Source organism: Maniola jurtina, chromosome 17, assembly GCF_905333055.1.
Source record: "Maniola jurtina chromosome 17, ilManJurt1.1, whole genome shotgun sequence".
Taxonomy (NCBI): domain Eukaryota; kingdom Metazoa; phylum Arthropoda; class Insecta; order Lepidoptera; family Nymphalidae; genus Maniola; species Maniola jurtina.
In genome coordinates, this window is record NC_060045.1 from 5019483 (window position 1) to 5044158 (window position 24676).

General features: G+C 38.7%; 2 protein-coding genes across 4 annotated transcripts; one reads left to right on the plus strand and one right to left on the minus strand.

Annotated features, from left to right (window-relative positions):
* Positions 1–500: 500 nt before the first annotated feature.
* Positions 501–5188, minus strand: LOC123873769 (chitinase domain-containing protein 1). Its single transcript, XM_045918794.1, has 6 exons — positions 4821–5188; positions 4273–4453; positions 3015–3221; positions 2400–2561; positions 1622–1859; positions 501–681 (listed from the first exon to the last, which is right to left on the minus strand). Exons 1-6 carry the CDS (start codon positions 5082–5084, stop codon positions 540–542), a joined length of 1194 nt encoding a protein of 397 aa, XP_045774750.1. The 5' UTR covers positions 5085–5188; the 3' UTR covers positions 501–539.
* A 492-nt stretch (positions 5189–5680) lies between these two features.
* Positions 5681–24658, plus strand: LOC123873767 (chitin deacetylase 1). Of its 3 annotated transcripts, none has more exons than XM_045918792.1 (10): positions 5681–5747; positions 7030–7102; positions 10241–10413; positions 12026–12162; positions 13024–13149; positions 13604–13812; positions 20182–20301; positions 20588–20745; positions 22755–22999; positions 23648–24658. In XM_045918792.1, exons 1-10 carry the CDS (start codon positions 5720–5722, stop codon positions 23924–23926), a joined length of 1548 nt encoding a protein of 515 aa, XP_045774748.1. In that variant the 5' UTR covers positions 5681–5719; the 3' UTR covers positions 23927–24658. The 3 variants fall into 3 exon arrangements, with proteins under 3 accessions (XP_045774748.1, XP_045774746.1, XP_045774745.1); XM_045918790.1 differs by lacking the exon at positions 5681–5747 and adding an exon at positions 5819–6185; XM_045918789.1 differs by lacking the exon at positions 5681–5747 and adding an exon at positions 6726–6836.
* Positions 24659–24676: the final 18 nt, after the last annotated feature.

Consider the following 24676-nt stretch of genomic DNA (forward strand, 5'->3'; position numbering starts at 1 on the left):
ACGAGACAGATTTATGCCAGCGGTATAAAGCTGTCTCGTTTTAACAGTGTCTTAAGTCTGAGCAAAGTCAATTGAATGATTTTTGCCTCTATCATTTGTATGAGATAACACAGAGAGCGCAATACTAACGTCACTTGTCCTACATGAAATAAATTTTTATGTTTATTTATTTACAGACTAAATGAAAAGTGAACATTTTACATCACACTTTGTAGACCAAAGCACTAGATAAGAAGTCGGTTAAAAACTGAGACTGGTGTTAGCAATTTGCAGCTTGCAGCCCAAATAGACCGTAGTGTGCTAGGGCTGACAAAAATCATCGGCCTTAAAAGATCAATAAATTGTGTTAAGACTTACAAAATAATAAAATGCCATACAAAACTATACTTAATTGTTATTATTTCATTAGTTTACTTTCTTTAATTACATTTTGATTTTGATCTTGTAAGGCTCTACCTCAGGGCTAATGCAAGGATTTTTATCAGTAAATAAGAAACAGATTATACAATAAATTAATCATTTATTATTAATATCACATATCAGAGTAAGTCGTAAAAGTATTGCAAGCCTTGTCCCAGCTCCCATATCGCGACGCCCGTGCCGTACTCGCGCGCCAGGTCTAGCCTCTTTTGGATGGAGTAGAGTGTAGGGAAGAATATCTTCTTCGTGCCTTGGGATGTTCTGTACCGAAAATAATAAACTGCGTTAGTTTTTTTCCGAATACCAAAAGGTTACCAACTGATTTTAGCAGACCGTCTGTTTACTTATAGATCGCGACAGGTTGAGATGGCAATCAGGGTGGAGACGCCTCGCACACCCGCACAGCCCCCGCGCTAACCCTAAAAGTGCCCACGCACTCGAACTGAACTGCAGCTGAACTGCGCGTCGCGGCAGCGCCCCGCACGATATTCTTTTCAGCCACGACGCGCGGCAGTGACGCGCTACGCGGTACGCGCGTCGCGGCTGGAGAGAATATCACGTATCAATATCATCAAATTAACACGTGAAACGCTAACGGGTGACGTGCGGGTGTGCGGGGGCGTCCCCCCGCCTCATACCCCGGTTACCATCTCATTCTATCGCATACTTTATGTTGTCTATTGTGTTCCTTGCAGCTTTTAAGATACACATCCACTACCCATATTACAAATCCGAAAGTCTTGTGTGTTTGTTTGTTTATTTGTCCTTCAATCACGCCGCAACGGAACAACGAATCGACGTGATTATTTGCATAGATATAGTTAGTTATAATAGACCTTCTTCGCGGAAAATCAAAGAGTGAACATAATTTTTTAAAGCCTAAATCCACGCGGATGAAGTCGCCGGCATCAACTAGTTGAATCCGAAGGAAGTATTAACTACTTTAGCGTTCTGCGTATCGTTACCAACAATAACGTAGTGACAAATTCAATATGGCGGATATCCGCCCTATAGATCACTAAACTTATCGTTGTATATTATTCCATCATATTTTAGTGGCAGTGCAAAAGATCTTCAGAACGCGGCAACGAAAAATCTAATCACAACAAAACTTTTGTACTCTTAATATGTGAAATCAATTTTACCTGATTGTAAAGCAAATATTATAGAAAACAAACTTCTTCTTCACACCAAAACTTACCTAACTTCAATATAGTTTTCAGCAGTATTATTATTGTAGGACAGTACTTGATTGGCTTTGGCATTCTTCAAAAGTTCAATATACTCTGTACCAACTATGGGCCCGCCGCCATTAGCTGTGTACGAATTACCATAGAAATTGAGGCCTAGTAATATTTTTGATCTTTTTGATGGATTTTCTTCATCGCCTACTAATTGATCTAGACATATCTTCATCCAATATAATGGTGCGTTTGGACCTGCATGAAAAATATTGTGTAAATAATTAATAAAAAAAACCGGCCAAGTGCGAGTCAAACTCGCGCCGAGGGTTACGTACTACAGAAGAAGTAAAACGTATACATGAAAAATAAAAATATATAAAATAAATTAAAACGGTAAGAATCACTTTATTAACGAACCGCAAAATAACTTTGTTTGTAGAGATTTATTGTTAATATCAAAAAAACTATGAAAATCTTCTTACTTTGAAAATTGGACAAAGTTATTTTTGTTCATAACACATTTTAATTTTCACAAATTCAAGGTTTTCTCTTCATTTTGTGCTATAAGACTAACCTACCTACTGACCAAATTTCATGATTCTAGGTCAACGGGAAGTACCCAATAGGTTTTTGACTGACAGACAGACAAAGAAGCGATCCTGTACGGGTTCCTTTTTCCTTTTGATTTACATTTAGCGCAGTTTGAATTGTGCAGATTTTATACTAAAGAAAGTTCCTCCAAGAAAGTAATTATTTTATCAATTTAGTAAGAATTTAAAAATATCAAAAACTTACCAGGTTTTTGTGGATTAGAGAAATCATATGTCATGATAGATACAGCATTGACATATGGATAGATTTCATTGAATGCCTCTATAAAGACCTCGTCACTTGGATACCCTCTGAACGGAGGGTATACTAGTATAAGATGTAAATTCTCTTCCGTCATCTCGAGACCTATAAAAAGATTGTGTGTAAGCATATAGAGAAATATACTTGTATTATTTACAAGTAGTATTCATTATTCACACCTTGAGATTTTAGTAGATTCAGTCAGTTAAATTAAATCAGTAAAGTTATAATTATTCACTAATCTATAAACATCATTAATGTGTGTCTGTCTGCTAACTATTCATGCATAGGCCATCTGTTAAACCAATTTTGATGAAATTTTGCGCAGAAATAGCTTACCATCCTGCCCTTTTTATCCTGGAAAATTAAAAATTTCCAAGATTTTAAAAAAATCTAAATCCACGTAGATGAAGTGGTGAGCAACTACTTGGTACAGAGATAGCTTGCATCCTGGACTCAGACATACTCTACTTTTTTATAGTGGAAAATCGAAGAGTTCCCATAGGATTTTTAAAAATCGTAATCCATACTATGATGAAATATGAAGAATTCACATACCAAACTGTTGTATAAACTTGACAGATTTGTCAACATACTTTCCAATCTGTGACATTATTTCTAGAACAACTCCATCAAACTTCCACTGCTTGCAGGCGTTCTTTACTTCATCAATGAGAGCCTTTTGCTCGGTTATTGATGTTGGCTCCAAGAAAAATGCTTTGAGATCTGATGGCTCCCAGTTTTCAAAGAGCAGTCTTGGTACAACTGTAATAAAAGGATTTTTTCACTTGGAATCATTTTAATTAATGGTATTCTAATCTAGAATGAGAAGATGGCATAAAATATAGAATAGACTTGCAACGAATATTCGGTTACTATTCGGTATTCGGCCTATTCGGCTGCTTTTATTATATTCGGCCGAATACCAAATATCTACATATTATTCGGCCGAATACCGAATACTTAAATAATATATTTTGTCATAGAGAAATAATTGGTAAAATTAAAAATTAAAATCGATTGATTACGTATATATTCATATTTTCATTTCTGTTATAATCATTTAAGTAGTCATTGGTGCATAACAAAGGTACATAATCATCTTCTGAATTGGAAAAATGGAGGATTCTATGTATTTGAATAATTATTGTGGTAATCAAAATTTAGAAGGGTAAGGTTCTCATTTCTTTTATAATCATTTATTAAGTAGTCATTGGTACATAAAACAGGTACATAATTTAATCCAATTTAATAAAAAAATCCAGCCGAATACTTTTGCCGAATATTCGGCTATTCGGTCAGGGGCCTCGCCGAATATTCGGTATTCGGTATACTGCCGAATATACTATTCGTTGCAAGTCTAATATAGAAGCAATAATATTTTGTTATTTTGAGTGATCAGCAATTCAAAAATTTTAATTATTAGAGACTAGCTTTTGCCCACAACTTCATCTGTAATCATAATTTCGCACTGCTCACAGGGTGTTCAAAGGCTTTGGCATAAGAGGCATGAGAGACCAAAGCATCAATTTTAAAGAAAATTGAAACTGTCTAAGAATAGGTTTCCCTCTAGGAATAGGTGTATATGTATCTGAAATAAACCCAAACTTTTTCCTAAAAAAAATTGTAAGGAAAAATAAATGTAATGTAATGAAACTTAGCCTCTGACATCAAAAGAAAGAGTTGGAATTACAATTTTCTAAATTTTGGTAGAAATTGGCTATTCAATTTGATAGAATTGGCTCAAAGTCAAACTAAGGAAATACAAAAGTATCTTCCACACTCAAATGTAAATGAATAAACTGATTTTACATACTTTTTAAACCATTAGCTGAGCCTTTTTGCTTTACAGTTTTCATCCATGCATGGTCCACATCATGTAAACCAGATATTATGTAAATGTGTGGGCTTTGTCGCTTGATTTGCAGCCATACTGGAGAGATGTAATTGAACTTGGGTGCCCATGTTTTCGCTACATCATATCCTTTATTGTTCCACTAAAAAGATAAACTTTCAATAAAATATCAAAAATTTAATCCTTCTATAGATTACAATAAGTACAGAGATAATGAATATAGAAAGTTATTTGTTTATGAGTAACGGGCCTCCAATTTTTGAAGCGCGCTCTATGTAAAGTAGTGTCGCTACGCGGGCAATAAGAATATAATCACTACGTGTACGCGGATATGTCACACATCCAAGCCTATGATTTCTTCACTTTTAAAATTCAATTATTGTATGAACTTAGCACATTGTCCGGAGTTTTATTATATCTTTTTAGGCGCTGGTATAAATGTATCTTTCTGTACCCCCATGGCAGGAGTAGCAAGAGTTTAAAGTGGGCAATAAATTATTGTAAATTACCGGTGTAACATAACCCAGTACAGTATTCTTGAAATTTCGAAACGATGTCTCCTGGTGGTACGTGGCATGATATTTAAGAATATCTTTAGCATATGGGGTCTCTACGACCAGCTTTCGATCCAAAACATTGTTCTTCCTCGAACCCTCTTGAGGTTTAACAGGTTTACCACCTTTTTGAGACTTTTTATCAGACGGTGGCGATAATGTCGCGAGGCAAACGTTCGATATCAATAGAACTTGAATTAATGTAATAATACATTTCATCTTATTCACAAATGCTGATCAAAAGATGTGAAAAATTACAAAACTACGTGAAAATACAGAAAAGAAACAAGCCGGCGTCCAATAATAATAAAAGACATAAAAGACATTAGTGTACTGTTATCTATGGATTATGACCACAGACCTGATGACATCTGAGTTCTGACATTTGGCAGTGTTTCCACTCATGACTTTTGATTTTACCTTAATTTCTATACGAATTCGCCCTAAATTACCCAAAAAAAATATGTCAAGTACCGTCAATTAAAGGTAAACGCACACTGTCGAACGAAACGAATTTTAGAATTCTCTATATGAAATCTGCTTCCGATTCGGACGATAAAAAAAATTACAAAATATATATTGGTTCGAGGGTATCAAAACGGGCCTGAAGTCCCAATAAGTAAAGTAAGCCGTACTTAATATTAGTCGTGCCACCTTAAAATAAGGGGAAATCCCTTAAAGTGGAAACACTGATATGTCGTCCATTCCATAGACAGTAGACTAATTTAACCCCTTTGACCTATTGACGGGTTTGACCTAGGGGTTTGGCGGTTGGATGGTTGAACCAATGATAAATCAATGATTTTGAAACAGTATTTTTATAGTAAATTACCTAGTATGTATTATGTACCTACATGGTACCTACTCATTCATTTTTGTCAAGTATTATTACTTTATTATTATTTGGTCATTTAATAAACATCTTACAGAAGAACTACTTAGGACTGTTCTACCTTAGGCTCCATCTCCACGGGCGAGAGTATCGCGGCGATAGTCTTGCCGTGCCACCAAATCCGATACAAACTCTATGGGCCTATCTCCACAGGGCGATACTAACGCGGTGATACGACGAGTGGCTGGACGAGTATAACGTCGCGGACTCGTACGTCGAGTCTCGTGGCGATACCGCCACGTTACGCCACAGTTGAGAGACCCAACGAGGTGTTGCAGTATTGTCACGACGACAACACGCTGGCGGAATCATCGTTGTAACGTGGAGATTATCCGACGATAGCTGTAGGACGAACTCTTCGCGATACTCTCGCCCGTGCAGATGGCGCCTTATTTGCGTAATGAAGACTAATCTTGCTATTAATGTAGGTAAGGTACCTACATATAACAAAATAATCAGATATCAAGATTGATAAATTGATATTCTAATAAAAGACTTCAACGAAAGCAAAGCTCCTGCCTACCTATTTACATATGTATTTTTTAAATAGATCCAATACTTACATTAAAAATGCGAATGTGTGTCTGTTTGTCTATTAGCTTTTCACGGCCCTCTGATAGAGATGGATAGCTTGCAACCCGGGGTGGTAACATAGGCAACTTTTTGACCCGCAAAATCAAAGAGTTCCCACAATTTTTTTAAAAACCTTAATTCACGTGGACGAAATCGCGGACATCGTATAATTATTATATTTGGTACAGAGATAACTTGCAGCCCGGACAATGATATTATGGTTCCGCTACTTTTTATTGCGGAAAATTTAGGAGTTTCCACGGGATTTTTGAAACCTAAATCCACGACGAAAAAGTCACGGGCGCCATGTATTATACGGTCTACTTTATAAACAACTTGTTAGATTATTATAATATTCTGTAGCTTTTACCTTTTTCTTTAGTTATGATCGTTAAAGAAAGCTAAGTTATTTACGACAGCTACTCAGTAATCGGGCGGAGTCTGAGCTTGTAACATGGCTCGCCACCTTTCACGTCTTCAAATCGTGTTTACATTAGTGATAATAGGTACCTAGCCAAGAAATTATAATTTACTAAGACAAAAAAATATTAAGTAGGCAATCTACCTGATACTAAAAATTTTAGGGCGAAAAACCATTGAATAACAATTTTTCAAGTTCAATAAAAAAATTAATCAGTGAAAAAGAATTTGTGCTACGATTAAATTTTTAAAAAATAGTGTAAATTTTTATTGTTTTAGGAACAGAAGGCAAACATGTCGACAAACGAAGTGTTGAAGAAATAAAGTGCTATGAAAATGGACGATTTTACCGGTTTGTATTTATTTGAGAACTTTTTAAATCATAGTCTAATTTAGGTATAGCCTATAGCACTCGATCATAGTGTAGACATTCAGTGAAAGAATTTTAGAATCGGATCATTTCCTTGTTCCGGAGACTAATGTATATCCTAACTTAGAAAATTTACCTCTTTGTAATATTTACGAGTAACTATGTCCGTCACCAAAAAGCAATTAATTTCTATACGTCCAAATCGAAAAATTAAACGGCTATATATGTATATAACCGTAAAACCACTTGAGCGGTCCCACTAGATCTTTTTAGGGTTCCGTGCCCGACGGGTGCCATCGGGACACTATTACTAAGCCTCCGCTATCTGTCCGTCTGTCTGTCTGTCAGCAGGTTGTACTTGTACCTATTATATCATGAACCATAATAGGAGTTGAAATTTTCACAGTGTGTGTATTCTATTGGCGCTATAAAATCACACTTGACACTAATCAGTAATCCCACTATCACACTAATATTATGAATAATATTATTGTATTATTAATATTATAAAGGCGAAAGTTTGTGTGTATGTTTGTTACTCCTTCACTCAAAAACTACCGGACGGATTTGGCTGAAATTTAGAAATGAGATCGATATACCCTGGAATAACACACAGGCTACTTTTTTTCTCGGAAAATCAAAGAGATCCTACGGAATTTTTAAAAAACCTATATCCACGCGAGCGAAGTCACGGCCATCAGTCAAAGTAAAAAATCAAAATAGCTGCCTTTCAAATTAAATTAATTCAAAAGTACAATACATAGAGTCAAGTATGTACCCTTTATCTTACGATGGTACAAAACCCTTCGTCTGCGAGTCCGACTCGCACTTGACCGGGTTATTTAAATACCTAAATTATATCAAATACCCATACAAAAGCTGGTCACCAGAGAAACTGCTTGTATCTAGTCTTGGATAAGGAAAGTTGGTTAACAGGCTAGCAAAACTAGAGTCAAATTATACAATGTTACAACTTACGAGTGACAACTCTTACCTAACACGAGTGGCAAATAAAAAGCGTGTGAGATGATTTGTATGAAGACATCGCAAAAAGTAGCGTCTGATGAAACTAATAAAATGGGTTATACCTAGGTACTTGAGTACCTACATTATTTTTATCTACTAACGTAACTTGTTATCTCTGGACCTACCTAGATTTTTAATTATTATCTATTGATTAAAGGGTGAGAAATAAAGGGGAGGGAATTTTTAGGTACCCACGTACCTGTACTGTACTGTGATTTTTCGAACAAAGAACAACCCATATCCGTCCCCGGGATGCATTATAGCTTTCGTCAAAACCGCCTAAACGGATGGGCCGTCAAAAGCTAGCAGACAGACGAGACATCTTTGCATTTATGATAATACTAGCTGATGCCCGCAACTTCGTTCGCGTGGATGGAGTTTTTTAAAAATCCCGTGGGAACTCTTTGATTTTCCGGGATAAAAAGCAGCCTATGTGCTAATCCAGGATATTATCTATCTCCATTCCGAATTTCAGCCAAATCCGTCCAGTAGTTTTAGCGTGAAGGAGTAACAAACATACACACACACACACACACATACAAACTTTCCCCTTTATAATATTAGTGTGATTATGTATGGATTTATCCTAAATGTGATAGAAATACACACTCTTATATGAAAACAATAAATAAACTATCGTAGAACTAAGTACAAATGTAGATTTATAATGAGTTCCGCTAAACGCAGTCACGCAAACAATTAACGCACGAGTACAAACGGGGGGGACTTAATTTCCCCCATTCAACTGTGAGCACATTGACCCCACTTTCGCCGCAACCTTGACAACGGCTACCGTGCCGTATTTCACATTATTATCATTTCCTGCTGCGTCTTGAGAAATCCACTTTCGCTGTTATTGAATCGGATACAAACAGGGTTGCCACTCCATCCGCAATCACATTTCTCCAGGATATAGAATTATGTTAAGCTTAACCAAACCATAGAAATTATATTATCTTCCTTTAGATAAGTAGGTAAGTATAGGTACCTATAATATCAGTTATTGAATTTGATAAATACATTTTATTAAAATATTATTACTAGCTATGAGTAGTCGGTAAATATGTGAAAATCCGCTAAAACTGGTTAAATACATCCATAAGCTTACACCATTAACAGTTAAATTCACTCTAGTTTCAAATTGTTTTAGAATCTATTACATCTAAGTAGAATTCACGCATGCTATGCACCTAATCTGAAACTCAAAATTAACAATCGTGAACTCAAAATAGATATAAAACTTTGAGGTAGGTATTTCTTCATCTTATGCATTAATTTAATTTTCTGTTTATTTAACAACCCTACATTACATCAAGATCACGTTTACGATAACAACTGCTTAGTACCGGACATCATAAACATGCAAAGAACACATAAACATGTATTTCAAATAATGGTTTATAAAGCGACAAGACTATTATGTGCTTATCACGGAGTTGATATGAAAATAGGATTTATGAACTATGTCTCATCCGGCTCGAAGGACCAGAAAGTTTTTACTAAACAACGACCATGATTTAGTTTGAATGGTTGCCGTCCTCTCTATGGATGGTGCATTGGTATGCGCTCTGACTTTTTAAGCAGGGGTCCCGGACTTGAAACTACTGGGTCAATTTAGGTGATTTATTCTTTACTCTCAGGTCTGGTGGAAATTTTCGGCCGCGGTTAGTTACCACTGTTAAAGCCATGCCGCGATTATGCATTCAGGCACGTTGCTGCTAAGAGACCAGGAAATAGGCTTAGTAAACTTTCATCCTCTTCCGCGTTTCCATTTTATAGACTACCTGTGCATTGACTTGTGACATCATCACACCCTATGGTAAGGAGAGAAAGTCAAACACTATCAACTTGTCATCACATAAAGCTACCTACTTAGCATTGCTTGATAAAAATTAAGAACTGTAAGGAACTGTAGTACACGACAGGTCGAGATGGTGATCGGAGTATGAGGCGGGAGGACGCCCCGCACACCCTTACGTCATCCATATCCCGCAGCGGGATTGCCATTTTGACCTGTCGCGTATTATTTATAGATACCTAGGTGGGAAGGTTAAATTAAGATCGTAATACTTACTACTTATATTTTTTTCTTAGAAATCCTGATCGTGCAGACGATGTGATATGGACGAGCGACGAGTGTTCTCGATACTACCTTTGCTTGGACGGCGATGTATTCGACTTCCAATGCACCAAGGGTCTGCTGTTCGACGTCGACCGGCAGCTGTGCGACAAGCCGCAGAATGTGCATAACTGTGAAGTGACAACCGGTAGGTAAGAGCGGACATCGCAAGGAAACCTGCAAGCCTGAGAGTTCTCGATGGTATTTTCAAAGGTTTGTGAAGTCTGCCAATCCAGATGGCCAGCGTGCTGCGTGGTGGACTATATAGCCTCATTCTGAGAAGTATTCAGTAGCCGGCCTATCTCATTCTGAGAAGAGTGCAGTAGCAGCCCAGCTATGGGTTGACATGATGAAAAGTGGTTTTAGACAAGCAGCTTGAACAGTGGAGCCTAGAACAACGTACAGGCTCAAACAGTCATTGCCAACTGCTCAGTCATCGCAAACTGCTCAAGCGATCTTGCTCGTGTATGACAATGGTATGAAAGATTGTAGTTTGTGCAGTCGCAACTTGAAGCGTCAAACTTGATGACTTGGAGCTAGCGTTTGATTGCAATAATTTAACAGGCTAATCTAAAATGATGCTTATTCGAATGGCACTTCTCTTAACTTAATTTTAGAGTACCAATTTGCGTATTTATTTTCTTTAGGTACTCACCGTTTTTTTATCAACCTATCGTCTTCTTTCCATTTTTAACAACTAGCCGATGCCCGCGACTTCGCCCGCATGGATTTAGGTTTTTCGAAATTCCGTAGGAACTCTTGGATTTTCCGGGATAAAAAGTAGCCTATGTGCTAATCCAGGATATTATCTATCTCCATTCCAAATTTCAGCCAAATCCGCCCAGTTGTTTTTGCGTGAAAGAGTAACAAACATACACACACACACACACACATACACACATACAAACATTCGCCTTTATAATATTAGTGTGATTAAATGTTGAAAAATAGATACTACTCTTAGGCGCAAATACACTGAGGTAAGTAATTTAGTTTAGAGCAAAATAACAGACATCAATAGGTCAACACTCAACGCCACACAGCTAAAAGGTTAAAAGGGGTCGACTGAAATCCAAAAGGTTACAAATAGCAATCTCAGCTCCCACAGTTGCTAGCTCGATTGCAATATTTTCGGCATACCTACTTTGTATGCTCGGGAATTTGTAACTTTTGGCATTAAAGAACATGGAACCAAACGTACCCACCCTTGTAGCAAAATATCTACCATTTGAAAGATCTTTGAAAATATATATAATTTTTTAATGGGGACAATTTTGTAGCTTGCGGGCGAAAAAGTCATTCGACGTCGAAAATGCCGAAGACCCTATAAAGACTAGATGATGCCCGCGACTTCATCTGCGTGGATTTAGTTTTTTTTAATCCTGTGGGAACTCTTTGACTTTCCAGGATAAAAAGCTGCTACTGTCAATTTCCGGAATGCAAGCTACCTCTGTATCAAATTTCACATAAATCGGTTAAACAGATGGGCTTTTAAGAATCCCGTAGGAACTCTTTGATTTTCCGGGATAAAAAGAAGCCTATGTCCTTCCCCGGGATGTAAGCTAACTCTGTACCAAATCGGTTAAAGTTTAAACTGTTGGACTGTGAAAAGGTAGCAGTCAGACAGACAGACGTACTTTCGCATTTATAATATTTGTATGGAAATAAGGATGGATTGCGTGAAAGAGGATATGCGTACAAAAAGGGTGGGTATAAAATTTGGGATTGATGTTAATAAATTATTATGATTATGATTTTAGAGACAGTGATACCGAAGCCACAACTAGAGAGTGCTTTCTGCGCAAATGAGACCCATCTCGGATGCGCTGATGACGTTTGTATTCCGGCGGAGTACTTTTGCGATGGATCCATGGATTGCGACGACGCATCAGATGAGGTAAAGTTCGAAAATGCTTTTCTAGAGCTAAGTCTGTAGAGTCAACATTTGGCCAAACTGAGGCGAAACTATTGCGGGAAGCGCAAATCCAATCGTATATAGCTACAATATAATTTACGACTACCCGCGTTTAAGCACGGACGATACAAGTACCTACTTACGTCGATGCAAACAATCGCTTCCGTGGCATTTGCCTCAATTTGAAGATAACTTTTATATAGAACATTAGAGTTTCTGGGCATTTGCTCAATTTCATCATAACATAATGTATAGAGAGTATAATAATTGCCCCGATTTAAAATTGACAGCTTACATAACCATGAGGTAGAGTTTTTAACTGAATACTGCAGTTACCACATCGTATTAACCTCATCGTAACTTGCAATTTAACCAAGCTACTTATAATAAATCGGCGAATGTCTTCATTTACTTTCACTCAACTTTTCATATTTCCAAGCAAATTGTTACTTAGTTACAGTAATTTGAGCACCGCACATTGTTGTCACACTTTGCTTAACCAGGAAACAGGAAGAGATTTTCGACAGTTGTGTCTGTTTGCTTGAATTATCTACTAAGTAGGAAGGTAAATAAGTCGATAGATTAGTAAAGGTACACACACATTTCTGTGTTATTGTCGTGAATCGTGATGCAACAGAAGGCGAGCGGAATCATACGTAATTTTGATTTTATTGAAGAATGCACACTCAAGAAGCGAAATCGTCCAATAAGAAATTATTGGACAATTTTTGCACCAGATGTTTTGCGAAGAAGTTACCAGTTGTAATTTGCAGCTGAAGTATTCAGTAGATTTTGTAGGTTGTTATTTAAAGAGGACGGCTTTACATGTTTTTACTTTATCAGGGTTGGTGCGATGTCAGATCCGACCCAAATGCTGCGGCACCGTGCGATCCTGGACTATGTCATTTGCCAGAATGTTTTTGCACCAAGGATGGAAAACAAACACCCAACAACCTAGTTGCAAGTCAGGTAAATGGGCGTCATAAATCATCTTTATTTAAATAGGTGCATTATTAACACTTTAAGAGATCGTTTTACAATCAGTTTCGAAATCAATCTATAGAAAATATGCTCAAATAAAATAATATGGAAGCAGATATTTACCAAAAACAAAAGATAATATAGAATAATAATAAAGCTGTGCAATTGTGGGATTGTTGAGGAATTATAAGACCTTCAAGGATTTGTGCAGAACAATCGCATTTTGCCCTAATTTTGTACACTTACGTATGCATTGAATTTGAACCAAATTCTACTGTGTCGACGCAACATTGAGCGCTGCAATGCTGATTTGAAGTATGTTCGTCAATTTACAATCTTTTGGGGATATCCTCATGGGATGTTGAAATCTTAGATTAAGTACCCTATAGGCAACTGAAATGGTAGTGACAAAATGACGTTTCTGTATTGGCTTTACTTCCAGACACCTCAAATGATCACCCTCACATTCGACGGCGCCGTGAACCATGAGAACTGGGACATCTACTCGCGGAACCTGTTCACGGCGGAGCGCGTGAACCCCAACGGCTGTCCCATCCGAGCCACGTTCTTTGTGTCTCACCCCTACACCAACTACCGGCATGTGCAGAGATTGTGGAACAACGGCCACGAAATTGCTGTACATTCTATCACGTAAGGCAACTTATTTTTACTAACATTTTTCAGATGTCTTTGGTCTCTTTAGACTCATTACTCCTGTGGCGAAACGGAACGTTTAACGTAATGACGTCTGTCACGTTTTGGCGGCATTCGCCAAGTGACAGATGTCAATACAATACTAACTTAGATTTTACAAGTCGAGTTTTTCCCTCGCCACAATTTACTTACCTATTTGTTGTTATTAGAACTAAGATGTAGTAATTGCCTCTGGTGTGTTACATAACCAGCTACGTGAACTATAATTGTCCGTACTCACTCTAATATAACTCTTTATACAAATGGGCGTTTTATTTCAATGGACTAACCCATGCCCATAATGGTGACCCAAGTAAAACACGTACAAGAGTGCCCTACGGACTGTATCCAAGTGTGCCTTCGTCTCTGTGCCTAATGCTTATGTGCCCGTTTTGTGCGTTTAAAACGTGCTCCAACTACCGGACAACGCTTGGCGCCGCGGCCGGTACCTACCTACCGTGGTTCGCCGGTGCCTGGCCTGCGCCGCCGCATCGCATGGGGGCCTGTCGCCGCATGCGCTGAGCACCAGTTGCATGTAATTTGCATGCCACAAAGCAAAAGGGAAGTACATCTACACTAACATGTTAACCTCAAACTAAGGAGCGGTACTAATGATCTACCTAACCAAACCTACTTACTTACTAGCTAACAGTCAAGTGCAGGTGAACTAAACTAAAGTGCTCTTAAACTATTTTACAAACTGAATAACTGGGTGCTATCTGTTTAGCTTGTTTTTAGCTTGTTGTGTACATAGTATAATTTAAGGTATTTTGGTTAGAATTCACTGCCGTTTAGAATTAATTTTAAGATATTTTGTTTTAAAGGTGCACTGCCTACTAACATGTTACTTATAGTTTTATTTGAATGTTAGTTTTAAGGGTGTACGATGCTAGTTACTAAGTTTTTTTTAATTTAATAACAAATGCTTGTTTAATCAGCCTGCCACTGTTTTGAAACTTGTTTAGTTAATCCAACTAAGTTATATAGCTTGTTTTAACTTACATTATTGTTCTTTTGTTTTGGTTTTGGTTTGTGCACTGTATTGATTTCTTTTATTTTTCACAATGTCTGAGGAATTGCATGACCAAATCAAAGAACTTCAAAAACAATTAGGGAACTTGCAGACTCAGCCACCGGCAGTTAATGGTATAGCTGTAAAGTTGCCCACATTCTGGCAGGACAAACCGGTGATATGGTTTGCACAGGCTGAGGCACAGTTTGAAATAGCGGGGATAAAACAAGACTCAACCAAATATGGGTACGTCCTCTCAATGCTTGATGAAAGGAAGGCTGAGGAGGTTGAAGATATCCTGGCTAACCCTCCTGAGAATAATAAATATGAAACATTAAAGGCAGAACTAATCGCACGTTTTTCTGCCTCAAAAGAGCAAAGAGTGAGAAAGCTTTTAGGGGAGGTGCAACTTGGGGACCGCAAACCATCCGCATTCCTGCGGCACCTAAAGTCTCTTGCAGGTTCAACCTGCAAGGATGACGGCATCATAAGGGAGTTGTGGATGCGGAGGTTGCCTCAAGAGGTGCAGAGAATCCTCATCGCTCAGCTTGACTTGCCTCTGGACAAGGTGGCCGAGATTGCTGATGCCATCGTCGAGGCGCCTTCATCTTCCTTTTTGCCCTCCACAGTGAGCGCAGCAGCAGTGCCATCGGAGATGGAGATGCTTAAGCAGCAAATGGACATTCTCATGAAGAAGATGGACGAGCTATCTAGAGAACATAGGTCAGGATCTCGTTCTCGGTCTCAAGCTCAACGCCAACGGTCATCTTCTCGCTCTGGTACCCGAGCATGCTGGTACCATAAAAAGTTTGGTACTAAAGCAACCAAGTGCACTAGTCCCTGTGCGTGGATACCAGAGCGGGGAAACGAGCCGGGCAATCAGTAGTGGCGACTACTGATTGCGACCCTGTTTCTCGCCGTTTGTTCGTTGTGGATGCCCAGACCAAGATCAAATTCTTAATTGACACTGGCTCTGACTTGTGCTGTTTTCCTCAAACCATGCTAAAAGCTCCTGTCAAACAAACAGACTTTGATGTGCGTGCAGCAAATGGCACTGCTATTAAGACTTACGGTACCATTTGCCTGCATTTAAATCTGGGCTTGCGTAGAGACTTCAAATGGAACTTCATGGTGGCAGATGTAGGCATGCCGATCATCGGTGCTGATTTTTTAGCTTACTACCAACTTTTACCAGACTGCCACAACGGTAGACTGATTGATGCCACCACAAATTGTTCCACGAAGGCTACCATTGCAGACATTGCACAGCCCAGCGTCAAGACTATTATTTCAGGAGAGTCACCCTACTTGGAAATATTGAAGGAATTTCCTGATATAACGCGTCCACCGGGTATGCACAGGGAAATCAAGCACACAACGGTGCATCACATTTTAACTTCTGAGGGACCGCCAGTTGCATGCCGTCCACGAAGGCTTGCAGGCCAGAAACTACAGATTGCAAAGAAAGAATTCGAGGATATGGTCAGTTGCGGCACGGCACGCCCATCTAACAGTCCTTGGTCCTCGCCATTACACTTGGCCAAAAAGGGCGAAAATGGCTGGCGACCGTGTGGCGACTACCGCGGCTTAAACTCACGCACAATACCCGACCGATACCCCGTCCGTCATATAGGGGACTTCAGTCAGGACTTGGCTGGTTCCACGGTATTTAGCACCGTGGACCTAGTCAAGGCATACCAGCAAATTCCTGTACACCAGGATGATATACCTAAAACGGCTATCACCACACCATTTGGCTTGTTCGAGTTCCCCTTTATGACGTTCGGGCTTCGAAACGCAGGGCAAACCTTTCAAAGGTTTATCGATGAGGTAGTGCGAGGCCTCACCTTTTGTTTCCCCTACGTGGACGACATCCTAGTGTTCTCCCGAACTCCAGAGGAGCACGTTGAACACTTGCGTATTCTTTTCAAGCAATTGTCAAAGTTTGGGGTAGTCATTAACCCATCAAAATGTGTGTTTGGTTCAAAAGAAGTGACCTTTTTAGGCCATCGGATCTCCAAGGACGGAACTTGCCCGCCTCCCGAGAGAATTGAAGCCCTGCGCGATTTCCCTTTACCGAAAACGGTTGAAGGCCTCCGCCGGTTCCTCGGCATGGTCAATTTTTACCGCCGATTTCTCCCGAAGGCAGCTGAGTTGCAAGCACCGCTTATTAACATTTTAGCGGATTCTAAACTCAAAGGTGCAAAACCCGTCCCCTGGACGCCTGAAACAGAAACCGCATTCCAAAAATGCAAAGATCATCTGGTTAACGTTACTCTGTTGGCACACCCGAACAATACTGCCCCACTCGGGCTATTTACGGATGCTTCCTCATCTCATGTCGGTGCTTGTCTCCAACAGCGTGTTGATGATGGTTGGCAGCCTCTTGCGTTTTTTAGTAAGAAGCTCACGGAGCGGAAAGCCGCGTGGCCTGCTTACTACCGTGAATTGCTGGCAGTCTACGAGGCTGTCCAACATTTTCGGCATATTTTGGAGGCACAGCATGTTACAATTTATACCGACCATAAGCCCCTGATTTATGCTTTTTCAAACCAAAATCGCGAAAAGCTGCCTCCCCCACAGTTGAATCAACTTACATTTATTTCTCAGTTTACCACAGATATTGTGCACGTAAAGGGCGTCGAAAATGTAGTCGCGGACACAATGTCACGTGTTGAAGCGGTTCATTTGGAGGAGGATTTTGCTGCCCTTTCCAAAGAACAGGCTACAGACCTCGAGCTCCAGGAGGCCATTACAAAGTCTTCTCTCAAACTCGAGAAGGTAGTGATTCCTGGCACAGAACTGGCTATATTCTGTGATGTATCCACAGGAAAACCGCGGCCATACTTGACCCCTTCATTTCGTCGAGCATATTTTAATAAGCTTCATAATCTCAGCCACCCAGGCGCGCGGGGTTCCGCGCGATTGGTAGCTGACCGTTTTGTCTGGCCAAGCATGCAAAAAGACTGCCGCAGTTGGGCTCGTACATGCACTGCTTGCCAGCGAAGCAAAATCAGCCGACATACATCGTCTCCTATAGGCGATTTTGCCTGCCCTTCCAAGCGTTTTCGACATGTACACATCGACATCATTGGCCCTCTTCCCCCTAGTAAAGGTTATCAATATTGCCTCACTGCAATAGATAGGTTTTCAAGATGGCCTGAGGCCTGGCCAATGATCGGGATAACTGCAGAGGAGGTTGCTGAAACATTTTTCCGCGAATGGATTGCCCGTTACGGCGTCCCTCAAATTTTGACAACTGACCAGGGGAGACAATTTGAATCCAATCTTTTCCAGTCGCTCATGAACCTCTGCTCTGTTAAACGCGTTCGTACCACGAGCTATCACCCGTGTGCGAACGGGTTAGTAGAGCGGATGCATCGGACACTTAAAGCTGCCCTCATGTGTCATCAAGAATCTTGGGCAAACGCTCTGCCAGTGGTTTTACTGGGGATGCGTTCAGCACTTAAAGGAGACATGCAGGCTTCCGCGGCTGAATTACTATATGGGGAGCCGTTGCGCTTGCCCGGCGAATTCTTTGCCCCAGCGCCCAGAGCTGATGTAGACCGGTCAACGTTTGTCACGCAGCTCAGACAGTACATGGCACGATTGCGGCCAACGCCGGTCGCAAGACACGGCCAGCGGTCCTCATTTATGTTCGAGGACCTCAAAACTTGTACCCACGTCTGGCTGCGGGATGACACCGTACGACCCTCACTGCATCCACCTTATAATGGGCCGTATAAAGTGGTCAGCAGAACCGAAAAGAACTGCACCATTTTAATCGGTTCCAGGGAGGTTGTAGTGAGTGTCGATCGTTTAAAACCGGCCTACATCGACGCAGAAACAGCCCCAGCCTTTGTAACCAAGGAACCTCCGGCTCCAGCCAATAAGGTGGATCAACCTCAGCCTAAACCAACTACAACCCGGTCCGGCAGAACTGTCAAGTTCAAGGCACCAGTTGATGTCTGACTGAAATTTTATATCGTTTTTGTCGTATATACTTATTTTTATTGATTTTTTTGTCTCCGTAGGGGGGTGATGTGGCGAAACGGAACGTTTAACGTAATGACGTCTGTCACGTTTTGGCGGCATTCGCCAAGTGACAGATGTCAATACAATACTAACTTAGATTTTACAAGTCGAGTTTTTCCCTCGCCACAATTTACTTACCTATTTGTTGTTATTAGAACTAAGATGTAGTAATTGCCTCTGGTGTGTTACATAACCAGCTACGTGAACTATAATTGTCCGTACTCACTCTAATATAACTCTTTATACAAATGGGCGTTTTATTTCAATGGACTAACCCATGCCCATACTCCCTTCTGGTCTATTTGCTTTCCAAGGAAACAACAACACAACAATAACAAGTTGTTCTAATGCCTTTAAAAACGAAGACTTATCAGTAATCAGCTATAGCAATAAAAAAATTTGAGTAGGTACATTATGTTCTGCATTCTGATGAACCTACTATGTTCTTACAAAAATTCATGATTTTTTTTTTTTTTTTTTCCAATATGTCCATCTGCGATCGGCCCTCCGGCCATAATCAGATGTGGGGAGTTGTGAAAATTGTTAATTGGTTTAGGGGGCATTCCAATAAATGTCCTCCCCTTTCGTGCTATAAATTATGGAGCCTCATCTCTCGTCCAATTGCAATATGTGCCATCTTTTAAGGCGTTTCGTGTTGGGGTTTACAAGCAATTTCTGTGCCAGTGTGTTAGGATGTTTTTCCAGTCTAAGTTTGTACTTTTTGGAATACTTGTTCACTTCCTCTTTGATTGTTGGCATTTCTAGGTATCTGTGGATTTCATCATTTCGTGTAAACCATGGTGCTCCAGAGATTGCTCTTAATACGATATTCTGAAACCGCTGAAGTATCTCTAGGTTGGAATTGCTTGTTGATCCCCAGAGTTCTATTCCATATGTCCAGATGGGTTTAATTATGCACTTGTAAACTAGGAGCTTGTTTGTCAGTGATAGTGTTGATTGTCAACCAATTAGCCAATACCAGCTTTTATATTGAAGATTTAACTCTTTTCGCTTTGATCTCAAATGATTTGCCCAAGTGAGTCTTCTGTCCAAATGAAGGCCGAAAAAAATTCATGAATATGAACAATTTTTTTTTTTTTTTTTTTTTTGATTTCTTTGGATTTAAAAAATTGTTCAAAATTCATGAATATGAACAATTTTTTAAATCCAAAGAAATCCTTTGCTTTGACTCGATAGGCTCATCCATTTAACAAATTCTGTTTGATTTTCGTCTTGAATTATATCATATGATCTTAAAATATTTATTTCATATCCAACAGACACCGAGGCCCAGAAGAATGGTGGTCCAAAAATGCAACCGTTGAAGACTGGTTTGACGAAATGGTTGGCCAGGCGAATATAATTAACCGATTCGGTCGAGTTTGGATGGAAGATTTTAGGTAAAACACCATTTAATTAATCCCGTCTAGACCAGCTGAGAGGCAATTAACCATTTCTTTTCTCATGCTTCTTTTTCGTTCTTCCATTTTGGAAACGTTCTACTCTGGTGCTGATTACTAACTCAACTAATCATATAATTCGGGACCGAGGACCCTATCCAAGGAAACATCCGTTATCACCTTAAATCTACATTACTTAACCAGAGCAGCGCAATCGATCAATAATGCAGTTTTTGCAACTCCCACTTATTTACCTTTTTCTTTTTTTCTTTTATTTGGTTTGCAGAGGATTGCGAGTCCCGTATTTGTCAGTGGGCTGGAATAGGCAGTTCCTTATGATGCAGGAGTTTGGATTCGTGTATGATGCCACAGTGGTGGCGCCTTTAGCTGATCCTCCATTCTGGCCTTACACGATGGATTACAAAATGCCCCATACTTGTTCTGGTAAGAAATTATTTATATAAAAATAATTTTACGTGATTTATAATTTATTTTCTCGTCTAGCTAAGTGTCAATTTTATGTGTAGGTATTAAGAGTGTAGGTACATATTATTATCCAACCTATAAGCCCCGCAAGTAAGTAGCAAGCAAATTGTATGAAAAACGAAGTGCTTTCACAAATTATACCGAGTCATGGCAGGGTACTAATGAGCTTTTTATCGAACATAATTGCCAGTTTTCACTGTCCATAGTCATAAGTATTAACATAATAAGTTACTTTATATTTTAACGTTATATCACAACATATAACGATCTTATTAAGTTGTGGATTTAAGGTAATACACAGTATGAAAAGAGAAACAGTAGTCCGACGCCTTTGATCTCGTGGTAAATGACGACCCCGGCTACCCTTCAACAAAGGGCCCTAACTAAGTAGACCAGCAGGGCGATTCAGGACACTCGATTCGGTAAGTCATCGTACGATAAGATGGTTTTTTCAATTGAAAATGCATTTTGTCGTACGATATCTTACCGAATCGAGTGTTCTGAATCACCCTGCAGTTGGTCGCTACTTCGTCCCGCACGATTGCTCTGTCTAGACGGCGACGTTGAACCTCTGTATGTAATATTCCTTTACTTTGGTAATATAGCTACAGATTCATTTAAACGAAGCCGTATTGGGTATTGACAAATCGTTTTCTCTGAAGTAGCTTTCTAAAATCACATAGGTACGTGTACGCATAAGACAGCTAGTTAAAAAGAAGGTATTTAAAAACTGATCTGTTATTTCAAATGAACTGATTGATTACAATACATTGATAGTGTGAGTACCTGTTAAAAAATTATAACGTTTTCTCGCGTCTTCACCTGTGTAGTTTTACTCTAACATAAAATTACATTTAAATACAGCAACCGTTCGAAAACTTTTCACGACATACAAAGGTATTATTATGTATTATTTTAATAAAATATAATATGGCATTTTTCCGTTTGTACGGTTTCATATTTGTTTAATAGTTGCATAAACTACCACTATAATATAAACTACTCGCAACGAAGCAACAACGAATCGACGTGATTTTTGCATGGATATAGGTAGAGTAACTTAGGCTGGGACAGTAACTAGGAAGTGATTTTATCCGGGAAAATCGTTCCCATATGATTTTTAAAACCTAAATCCACGCGGACGAAGTCGAGGGCATCAGCTAATCTCTCTGGTCGCGTCACGACTCACGAGACTCTACTACAATAAAGTGTTTGCGTCTATGCAGGAACTTGTCAGTAAAACCTACGTCAATAAATTATTCCATTTTTGACTAAACGTAAAACAAACAAACTTCTCAAAACACTTTGTTTTATTGGTATATAAAAGATGAACGTACTCTGATAGACAACAAATGGGTCGTGTGAACAGTTATGTAAAATGGTAATTCTTTAGTTTTTGTTAGAAAAGATTCCACGCTAACACAAACATTGATGGCCGATCACCTTTTAGCCACAGTTATTTCTTGCTAAATGTAATCACACAACATTATGTAAATATACACTGAATTTTACTGAAATGAAAGGCTGGAATAGAATATGTTTCAAATTTTAGAAAGATATCTACTTTAACATCTAGTATAGCTTTCACCATATTCATTCAAAAAATGTTTTAAACCCACACAAAAAATATATAAAAATAGTTATATGAAGGACTTGGGCCCATCAATCTTAGGGCAAATTAGGAAAGATCGCTATTTATTAACTTGTTTAACCGACCGAACCGACTGAAAACGATGGGCCAAAGAAAGCTCTAAACTTAGCTTATCTAATCTTATTTCACAGTTTTATACATAGAACCTACCTACTATCATTTTCCTAAATTTTTGTTAATATTAAAGATTTGCCTACTTACAGACAAAATACCCTCCGCCGAGTATTATACGTCTATGCCCCTGCCTTACATTGTCTTACTACCTTTACATGAAAAGTCGGAGAGGTAAAAATTATATTTCTTCTTTTCTAAACAGGAAACAACCAATACTGCCCAACTAGAAGCTACGCTGGTCTTTGGGAGATGGTGATTAACCCCCTCGTCAACGGTGACCACACCTGCGCTACCTTAGAATACTGCCCATCGAACCTTAGCGGAGACGACGTGTACAACGTGCTCATTGAAAACTTCAAGCGGCATTACTTGAAGAATAGAGCGCCGTTCGGGATTCACCTCAATTCGACATGGTTGAAAAATAGCGACTATTTAAATGCTTTAAAGGTTGGTTGCCTCTGGCATATTTAAAATTCAGTTAAAAATAAAATAATAATAGGTGCATGGAACCCTGAATCTATGCTAGTATGTATGTATGGCTTTCCCAGTAGGAATTAGACACAAAATGATAAAATCAATTAGTCGGAAGACAGTTTGCATATTGCATGCAGAAAAACTGAATATATTAGGGTGGACTTATACCTACTTGTCAGATTCGAAATTTTTGCAGTGTAATATTTTAAATACATTTTATACTTAGCAGAAAGTATTTTGGGAAATTCCACACTAGTGAAATAGGGCCGGGTCACCTAGTCACCATTAAAAATATAGCAAGATTGCTCTTGACATCGATATTATCGGTTGATATTGCCCCCATGTAAATTTTTTGCTACCTGTAATCTGTCGATACTCAATAGGCGAAAAAGCAGAAGCATTTTATCAAAAATTCTATGGTATTTTTCGAAAATTAACAACGTCTTTTATTAACTTATTGATAGATACCAGGTAGATAGATTATTAATTTCGGCCGTAAACGACATTTATTTCACAGTTTAGTAAATCATAAATATTATAATGTGATATGTTTCATGTTTTAGAAATTTGAGGTAGCAATTCTAAATACTTACCTAAGTATATTTCACTTTTGTGTTACAGAGATTCACCGATGAGCTGCTAAAGCTTCCGGACGTATATTTCGTAACATACAGCGAAGTTATCGACTGGATAAAGCGACCGACGCCAGTCTTGCAACTCAAGAAGTTCCAGCCCTGGCAGTGCAACAAACGACAATTCGCAGAATCCGAAATCGCTTGCAGCAAACCAAACACTTGTAAACTACCCTCCAAAGTGTTAGAACATGACAAATACATGATTACCTGCATGGACTGCCCTAAAAGTTATCCGTGGATACGAAACGAATTTGGATTTGAATAGCATCTAATCTTATTGTAACTTCTCATAGACAAAGATGTTATAGACAAATGTAAAGTTACCAATATTTTATAAGTTTTGTAAATGTTCTGTAGTTAAGCATGTTGGGAGCCATTTACATAACAAAAACTCTTTGGATTCATTCAATTCAAATCTGCTGTCTGCTGCATTGAAAGGTGGAGGAACTTTATTGAAAAAGATGAATAAAATCGATGAAATAAACCAAAGGAATCAATTGCTAACGAAAATGAACCCAAAGTATTCAAAACATGTAAATGGATCCTAATATCCTAATATTAAGATCTTAATTTATTCCCTTCTATTATAAGTGTAATTTGGTTCTATGGACTGTGATGCTTCGAAATCCATTATATTTTTGTATGATGTATATGGGTGTCTATCTCTTTAGTTTAAAGTTTTGTACACAACTGTGAAAACAGGCGCCATTGTTGTTTAATAATTTATTTCTTATTTTTTGTAATAAAAAATTTAAAATAACATTTTCGTTTTATTAGTTTGTCACCATTCTATGTTTCTTAGAAAAAATTTCTATAAAGTGGACTGTATCCATTATTGGAATAAAATAGCTAGTGTTTATTTTTTAATTTTTAGTTGTTCAAATACCAGATGAGACAAGCAAATTTTAGAAAATCTTTGAACACAGTTTGTTTCTTTTTAAACATAAGAGAATGTTTCCTTTAAGTAAAATGATCTAACTTAAGGATTAAGGTAGTTCCCCACCAGAGCCCATAA